Below are 9,694 nucleotides of genomic sequence, written 5' to 3'. Positions count from 1 at the left end.
GTTTGTAGAAATCAGCTGAACTTCATGAACTCAGCTAAGACTGACATGACGACAGGCTGCAACTGCAACTGTACCCTTTCTGAACGCTAGAGGGAGCCACGTTCATAGTGATTGGGATAAACCCTCCAACGCCCCCCCCCCGCCCCCCCCCCCCGCTCTGTTTCTCCTTTTTTTTACACTCCACTAAAAATTCAAGTTTGATATACATATTTTTTCATATTCACAGTATTGTATTTGTGTTTTGAAACATCGGTTGTTTAGCAAGACGATACAGCTTACAATATAGTTAGTTCATTCAAAATTCACACTTTTAGGCTGTTGCCATTATATTTGTTTATATTTTCTTTATGTGGTTTGCTATGATTTCGGCCCTTAGTATAATGTTATAAGTAATTATGAAGGCGAAAGACAGAAAGTGATGATCAACATAAACACACAAATATGATAAACTGACGGCAAATGTAATTTTTAAACAAATTATATCAGGAATATATATTTTTTTATTGAGAATAACATCTCCATTACTTGTACTGCCACTGGTTCGAGAAAAGACACACATAAAGCGCCTGAAGTTGTGTTTATTGATTTGACACTATATCATGTCTTTCACTGTGATCCAGCCGTGAATTCTTTTCTTTCTTTTTGTAAATAAAGGGTTAGGGAGGAGTGGGTGAGCAGGCCGTGGTATTAAGTAAAAGGCCCGTCGTGAATTGTGTAAACAGCCCAGGGCGGTGGAAAAAGTTCATGCCCGGGTCCATGTAAGGAGAAACCAGGCCACTGCACGGATATTTAATTAAGACGACCTGCGAAGGATTACAGCGATATTGGGACTGTAACCTTGTCTCAAAATGATCATTAACAATTTCATGCACCGTCGCTCTTGACAGTTAGGGGACATCTATGGCCCTTCAGGGTCGACTTATTGAACTGTTTTTTATATTTGGTCAAAATGTCTTATTTATCTGATTTGCGCTTCAGACCTTTTACATTATAAACTCATTAGAGTTTTTTTTTTAATTACACAAAGAATTAAATCTGGGTAAAGAAACGGAAGAACTGTGCGTGTAAATAATTGTTTGCTGATGCTAAAATTATTCTCTACAGTCCAGTTTTCTTTAGGATAATAATTTCCAGATGAGCTTTCACCATCACCGCGCAACAAATATTCAGATATTTTTGATGAAAAGCCACACATGGAAGGTGTCGTCCCATTTGGTTCCCGGTCCTAAATGCTCTCCCTGAATAAACTTTCACAACTCTGGTCACCTGAAGCCCAAATTGTCTCTGATTCTCGCTGTAATGAGGTCGCACTTAACGCCCACTGCCAGCACTGTGAGGTTCTCTCCCGCTTTGATCTCACACTGACCTACTGCTGGTGTTGAATGTTTTTAACCAATCAAATGCACTTTAAAGATGTTAAATTGCACCATTTGGTTCGCTGGTGTCAGCGCCTTTTCTGCAAAAACAAAAAGGAAATATTGCAATGAAATAATTTATTTTTCAGAGCAATGACCGTAGGAGAAAATGTAAATTAAATACAATGTGATTGTTTTAAAGGGATCAGAAATATTTTGGCACTGAAAATAGCGGACAGTTACTGCACTTCTACATTTGAAATATAAATACCATGTTTGTGCCATTTCAGCTTAATTAAATGTCTTGTAGACCATGTCTGATCTTAACACAGAGTGCGGGGAAATGAACTCCATGAGCTGACTGTGTACATGTTGCTCTGTCGTGTCCGAAGCTTTGGCTGGAGCGGACTGGGAGTTAGCTACACCTCCTAGGTTTCTTTCTTTTTTTTTTTTCTTTTTTTTTTTGTCTTTCTAAAATCCCTGAGTTTGGCCAGCAGCTTTCTGCTCCCTTTGCACGCCCGGACATCCCATTGGACAGCTCCTGCGCTTTTGTAGGCGGAGCTTCCCTGGCAGCAAAAAAGGAGGAAAGAATTTAACTGCGCAAAAGTCCTCTGTAGTGACGGATGTCCGAAGTTCAGAAGTTTTTCAGTGTGCGTTTCATTGGGACACAAGGATGGGGACAGCTTAAACACAACAAGTTGCACTGCGGTTAAGACTTTTCCCTCTTTTGCTTTTTTTTTTAAGTGAGGAACGAAGTCTTGTGATTTGAGCGCCACTATCTCCAAAGGAGTTAGAAGAGGAGCACTCATTCTGCGTTTTTTGGAGCGTTATTTTGGCCGGATCAAAGTGAAGACATGCAGGCTCGCTACTCCGTCTCCAGTCCCAACTCACTGGGCGTCGTGCCGTACATCAGCAGCGACCCGAGCTACTATCGGGCCGCAACCACTGGGGGATACACGGGGATGCCAGCACCTATGAACATGTACTCTCACGCGGCTCATGACCAGTACCCTGCCAGCATGGCCCGGGCGTATGGACCCTACACACCCCAGCCTCAGCCCAAGGATATGGTCAAACCCCCTTACAGTTACATTGCGCTCATCACTATGGCTATCCAAAACTCGCCTGACAAAAAGGTGACCCTGAATGGGATTTACCAGTTTATCATGGAAAGGTTTCCATTTTACCGAGACAACAAGCAGGGCTGGCAGAACAGTATCAGACACAATCTGTCTCTGAATGAGTGTTTTGTTAAAGTGCCCCGTGATGATAAAAAGCCCGGTAAAGGCAGCTACTGGACCTTGGACCCAGACTCTTACAACATGTTTGAGAACGGGAGCTTCTTGAGAAGGAGACGGCGTTTCAAAAAGAAGGACGCACTAAAAGAGAAAGAAGAGCGGCTGCAGAAGGAGATACCGCCGAGGCAACAGGGCCGGGAGCAGGAGCAGCCGGTGCAGGGCTCCCAGCCTGTGAGGATCCAGGATATAAAAACCGAGAACGGGGCGGTCACGCCACCACAGGCCGAGTCGCCTTCCTTGAGCTCCGTTCGCAAAATCGAGAGTCCAGACAGTAGCAGCATGTCCAGCGGGAGCCCCCACAGCATCCCCTCCAATAGGTCCATTGGTATGGACAGTACCGAGCACCACCAACATCACGGCCAGGCCTCGACGCAGGGCTTCAGCGTAGACAATATCATGACCTCCCTCCGGGGATCTCCACAAGGGGCCACTGAGCTCAACTCCAGCCTCACCGCCTCCTCCAGGACAGGTATAACACCGTCTTTGTCCTTAAACTATTCTCCAAGTCAGACATCTGTCTATAGTTCACCCTGTAACCAAAACTCCATCTCCACTACCTCCAATGCAACTTATCATTGTAACATGCAAGCCATGAGCCTTTACGCTGGGGACAGATCTAGCCATTTGGCACCGAGCACCACCGTGGACGAAACGTTGCCAGATTACTCAGTCACAACCACCTCATCCTCCCTGACCCACGGTAATCTAAACTCTGGGCAGGAAAGCCACCATCCCCACCAAGGAAGGCTGACCTCATGGTACCTCAACCAGGCCGGGGACCTGGGCCATCTGGGTGCAGCTTACCCAGCACAACAGCAGAACTTCCATGCGGTCAGAGAGATGTTTGAATCCCAAAGAATTGGCTTGAATAATTCACCTGTGAATGGGAATAGCAGCTGTCAGATGTCATTCCCACCAAGCCAGTCCATCTATCGCACATCGGGAGCATTCGTGTACGACTGCAGCAAGTTCTGACCAACAAAACAAAAACAGCCCAAAAACAGGGTCAGTATTTCCCCCTCACGGTGTTTGAACTCGTTCAGTTAAATCCAGCGTTGTTGCCCTTCCTTACCTCCCTCACTCCCACATGGACTAATATGAAACAGAAAAGAAAACAAAAAAAAGACTTGATCTTTCTAAAGAACAGTGTTACTGCAAATAACACGTAAGTCTCCCTTTGCTTTTGTGGCTTTATGTGATGTGTTAAATATATGTCACTTTTCATGGACGTGTAAAATGCATATAGTAATTTATTTCTAAACTGTAGCCGGATATTATGGACCAAACACCAAAAAAGTGTTTCTAAATTGAACTGCCTTAAGTGTCCTAAACAATTGTTCCATTATAAAAGTAAGAAAAAGGAACGTGTATATCGCCGTACTATTTCAAAGAATCTTCATTTGTTGAAAAAATATTCTGAAGGATTTGTTTGTTTGTTTAATAAATTGTCATTTTATGAGAGTTAAAGTTACGCCTCATTTCTTGCAGACTTGAAAACAGGCTCGCGATATTTTACACCCGAGCTGTTAGTTTAGTGAAGTGACCCCTCGGATTTAATTCATTTAATTGTGTGTGTGTGCGTGTGTGTGTGCGTGTGTGTGTGTGCGTGTGTGTGTGCGTGTGTGTGTGTGTGTGTTTTGTTTCCCAAATAATTTAAAGACAATTAAATATATTCGTACTGTGATCTGCTGCAAGGACACGACCTTATTTACACATAAAAGTAAAACTTCCCTGGAGGTCGCCTTATATCTTCTTCATGAGAGATGTAGAAATTATGAAAAATATTAGGATGTACTGTTTCTTGTTCGTACTTCATACAACATATATATATATATATATATATATATATATATATATATATATATATATATATATATATATATATATTTCAATCTCAAGCAAGAGGCGTTGAGTTTTATAACAGATGATTAGAACTCAAAACGATCTTTAGTCAGAGCGCCTGGAAAGAGCCTGCACACAGCACAACTTTGTTTTGGACTGCATTGTGTGTTTACTGGCGCATACCAGCGCTTACTTAATATCATACCGCACATGCCAAAGATAGTCCCGTTGTCACTTCAGTTTTGATGTCTGAGTTCTGACTAGTCTGACGTGACGCTGACAAACATAACCGTCACGGTTTTTTTTTTCAATATATGTAAACCGCTATTTTAAAAAGGTTGTTGGTATTTAACTAAAGACAAATAAGTAGAAGTTAGTCCAATTGAGGTTTTACTGTAGTCCTTGTTGAAAGGTGATGTAAATATATATTTATTAATAGCATAAGTTTTGTTTTTCCTTAGTAGGATTAATGGTAAGAGTCGCGTTAAAATGCAGCTCACGAATTTCCTTTAAAAAGGTAAAAAAAAAAGGTATCCCACTGCTCTAATTTATGATTAAAGCGTCATTTTATCTTATTTGACTTTATAATTTATTGCGAGTTATATTTATTAAATGCAGACAAATTTATTTTAAATATTTTTCTACTTTAGTAGCCTTTTATGAAATAGCCTTGATAAAGATCTACAGTTTGCATAACAACAACAATAATAACAACAACAACAATAATAATAATAATAATAATAATAAAGGCATCTCACCATATATATATATATATATATATATATATATATGGTTTAATGAAACAGGAATGATAGCCTTTAGCTGGCAAATAACTTGTAATAAGCTACAGTACAGATTTTCTACTCGAGTTTCTGTTAACGCCGTTTTACTTACTTTTTGAGGATAATTTAGAGGATTTCTATAAAATAGTTTCCCACTGAACAGAAACGGAGGACAACGCGTCTACAACTCCGTGACTGACGACAATTCTTATTGCATGTTTTAAAACCCAGTTTCTAAAATGGAAAATGGTTTGGATCTTTTTCTTTCGGCAGCTGCAGTCCTTTAGATCAACATGAAGGATAATAGAACAAAATAACTGCATGCCACGTGAATATAATATGAGGCCTTAAAGCATGTTTATATTTTTATGAATAGAAGTCCAACTTAGCACAAAAGCCTGCTTATGTGCGTCTTCCGGGTCTCCGATTGCACCATAATCAGGCTCATAAAAGTCATTAGATAGTTTCTCAAGTGTAGGCCTAATAAACAAACGTCGTGTTAGTCAAAAGATTGATGGCGCTCTCACAGAATGGACCAGGTCAGGAAGGAATAAAATTCAATCAGAGAGCTGGAATCGTTTTTCATGAGACGGAAAAGGCAGAGAGGGAGACGGGGGTCAATGAGGAGGATGTCGGTCGCCAGAGCACCATCAACAATATAACAGGACATAGCACATACAAAGAGAGCAAGAGAAAGAGAGAGAGGGAGAGGATGATGAGTTAGTTTGGTTTATCCCATATGATTTCGATTGCTTAAAACTGTAAACATGGTGAACAAAATGTTTCAGAAACGACTTTCAAATGTGCAGAATTTAGGCATGCCACAAAAAAAAAAAAGAAAAGAAAAAGATTATAGGTGGTACTAGAATGATACTGCAGGGGAATCAGCAGCATGCTGGAAGTTTCCTACGTGGGGCCCGGGGGCTTTCATCCATCCCGAGGGTTCCCACAGCAAAATAGGTACAAATTAAATTTCGCCTTCATTTCCTTTTTCGAAGGAAGGACTAGAATGAATTTTTTTTTCTTATTCATTTGCTTACAGCTATATTTCCACCTACAGTAGAGATGGCTGTGACCGTTATTTCTCACAGCAAAACACTCTAATCAGATGTTGCTCAGAGCTCATTGTCATTAAACATGGCACGTCTTTTTATGGCTCCCTAACAAGCAGACATTTGGAGACTACTGTCTGAGTCTGTGTAGAGGCTTTAGTCTGCTTCTCCCTGAAACGTTCCGCTACATTCCTGAAAATGCACAACATCCCTCACTGCTTTGGGTCATCTAGCAAAGATAAAAGAGTCAGTGCTGGTCCTGTCTTTAATATAACAATAAAGAATTTAAAAAAAAATTAAATATGTTACATCGTTGATTTGAAAGCAGATAAAAGTCGTGTTACACGAGCTTCCTCTTTTGAAATATATTATAGAGTATGATTTTTGTCAAATACAGCTTGGTCGTAATTTATGTTTCATAGGTTTGACTGACACACTACGGCGTCCATAAGCGGGAGGTTTTGTTTGTGGGTCAGGTCAAAGTTCAACAAATGCACCTAAGAAGTAAACAACTGATATACGAGTAATATATATATATATATATATATATATATATATATATATATATATATATATATATATATATATATATATATGTATATATATATATATATATATATATATATATATATATATATATATATAAACAAACGTCGTGTTAGTCAAAAGATATATATATATATATTGTTGCATATTTATATATGCAACAACATTACATAATATATTCTCCTCAATGTATAGATTACAGCTAACGAAAAACAGTGATGCGCATGCAGGTAGCAAGTCAGAGGCAAAGCTTCACTCCAGCTTTAGATTTGACTTGTCTCAGTCAATGTGATGGCAGAATGGCAGATTAGAGGTTTATATTTTGTTTTATCATAACTTGTTATGGCTGTGGATAAAAGTTTGAAGTTTTCTTTGATATAAACACGGATATTTTACCAGGACAAAAGACAGTTCACTTTCCTTTCGCCATCTCTATAGTATTTTTAAGGTCGTAAAACAGTGGCCTTTATAAAATTTGCAGTTGTTTTTTATAACTCATGAACCAACTACTATTTAAATACTGGATTATTACGTTGGCCTTGACTGCGACCAGCTGTGTATAAAGCGTAAAGTAGGTCTACCTTGACTGAACTTTTTCCTCCTAACACTACCTGCAAACAGGAATATACTAATGCGTAATTTCGGATATGCACCTTTTTTTCTTCTTTTTTTTTTAGTTGTTCCCCCCTGTTCCGCTGGGTTTAAAGGGGGGAGGGCAGAAAAGGAGAAAGTAAATGAGGTAAAGGCTCAGCGAGCCCCTGCAGACTTTGTGCACCTGTATGGCTGAGTGAGCACAGCCCAGTATGGAAAATGCTGTGTTTTAGCTCTCGGTTGCTACAAGCGCCATCTGTTTCTAATTAGGAGCCCATAGACTCAAATTCTGTCTGCTCTGCGGCCAAAAGAGTGAAAGGTTGGAGGTCCAGCCGCATGCAGCCTCTCATCCTGCACGTCTCATTTTCGAGACAAATGATAATTTTCAAAGAAATGATTCACCCCGCTTTGTCAAAACAGGCCGAGTAGCGAGCTGTAAACAAAGCTTCTGAATTAAATAATGATCCTGAAATGGTAAAGCATCCTCAAATAAAAAAAAAAGAAATGTACTTGTGCAGACTTCATAACCACTGGGAGGGTGGGATAATGGAGTACTGTGAATTCATACCGTTGGGAAACGGCCGACCTGCGAATAACCCGACAGCCCTGGCGAAATACCTAAAAAACGAACAGACTTGCCTTCAAGTTACACAAAACATGCTTTTCTGCCGCTCAGGCCTGCGGTTTCTAATTATAGCACATTTTACATACATATATATATATATATATATATATATATATATATATATATATATATATATATATATATATATATATATATATATATATATATATATATAATATATATATATATATATATATATATATATATATATATATATATATATATATATATATATATATATATATATATATATATACACACACACATATATGGAGTTGAAACGTTATAACAAAGCGGTTTACACAATTTTAAAATTAACAATATTTATCTAAGAAGTTCCCAACGGTCTGTTAACAAACAAACACTTGAAAAAATCCAGGCCTTATACTTACAAGGGGTGAATACGACGCTCATACATGTATACCTACATACTTAAACAATTCTTAGCTAAAAAAAAAAAAAAAAAAGTTTTCTTGTGACGAACGGATTCGGTTGCAGTGTTTCTGATGGCAGGCAGTAAAGTGCACCAACTTGAACTTCGTAACATTGTGTCAAGAGAGGGACACTTCAAAGCTGTCGAGCTACTGCTATTTGAGCCACAGTAGCAGTTGTCTGTGTCTTTCGCGGGTCTCTTCTCATTTATGGCGCAAGGCGGCCACTGAGCTATGAAAACACGGCCAGGAGACTTAAACTGCTGTAAGTCCGATATATATATATATATATATATATATATATATATATATATATATATATATATATATATATATATATATATATCTCAAACGGAATCCTTCAACTCTTTTTATTATGACTCTACAATATTTGTTTTTATCATGAGAACTAAACTAACATATCGGAATATTTGAATAAAATATAGTTTATAAAATGCAAACGTAGTTTTCCTTATATATATTTTTGTTCATTTACTGAATACATTTTACCAGTCAAAAATAATTGAATTAAAGAAACTGAAACTTGGAAAATAAAAAGACACCGAAAAACAAAGGTCAACGCTATTTTGTTGAAATAAATTTGCTCATGACATTCCAAAAATAATTGAAGGTTAATATAACTATTATTTTCAAGAAATGCCGATTAAAATATTTATTTTCTTTTCAGTTGATCAGTCCAAATACACACATTTCATTTGTTTTCTCCAGACTCCTACCTTTTCCTCACATCTTTTAAACTCGGGAAGGTGGGTGGGTGACCAAAAAAACAAAAAAAAACACACACAAAAAGGACAGTCCTGGAAGTGATTCTTTCAAACCCACTCGCGACTCCACCTCTTCTATAGTACTTCCATGGAAGAAAAAGGATTGTAACACCAACTGAGGCAGAGACAGTGATGAATTGGGTTTCAGAGTAAAAGCTATCTCTCTTAAAATAGAAATAGGAGCGTGGCTTCACACACACAGGAGGTAGATCACTGAGGAAAACATGTGACTAAAGAGGTAAATCAGTGCATGGTTTTAAACCATCATTTTGTCATTTAGACTTTGGCAGAGTGCGCTCTTCTGTAATATTCAGTATGTGTGTAATAATTAATTCAGAGTTTGTTTTTGTAAAAAACGCATGGCAATCCAAATTGTCTGCTACGGTC

The 9,694-nt window shown here is 38.4% G+C and overlaps 1 protein-coding gene across 1 annotated transcript; it reads left to right on the top strand.

Annotated features, from left to right (window-relative positions):
* The first annotated feature begins 1,986 nt into the window (after nt 1-1,986).
* foxc1a (forkhead box C1a) lies at nt 1,987-4,114 on the top strand. The gene has a single exon (XM_085438709.1). The coding sequence runs from the start codon at nt 2,210-2,212 to the stop codon at nt 3,626-3,628; it is 1,419 nt and encodes a 472-aa protein (XP_085294835.1). The 5' UTR covers nt 1,987-2,209; the 3' UTR covers nt 3,629-4,114.
* The last annotated feature ends 5,580 nt before the right edge of the window (nt 4,115-9,694 follow it).

This window comes from Copadichromis virginalis, linkage group LG18 (assembly GCF_057382275.1).
Source record: "Copadichromis virginalis isolate Kocher_CV1m ecotype Utaka linkage group LG18, C_Virginalis_male_GT1.1, whole genome shotgun sequence".
Taxonomy (NCBI): Eukaryota; Metazoa; Chordata; class Actinopteri; order Cichliformes; family Cichlidae; genus Copadichromis; species Copadichromis virginalis.
This window is presented reverse-complemented; position numbering and strand designations above follow the sequence as displayed.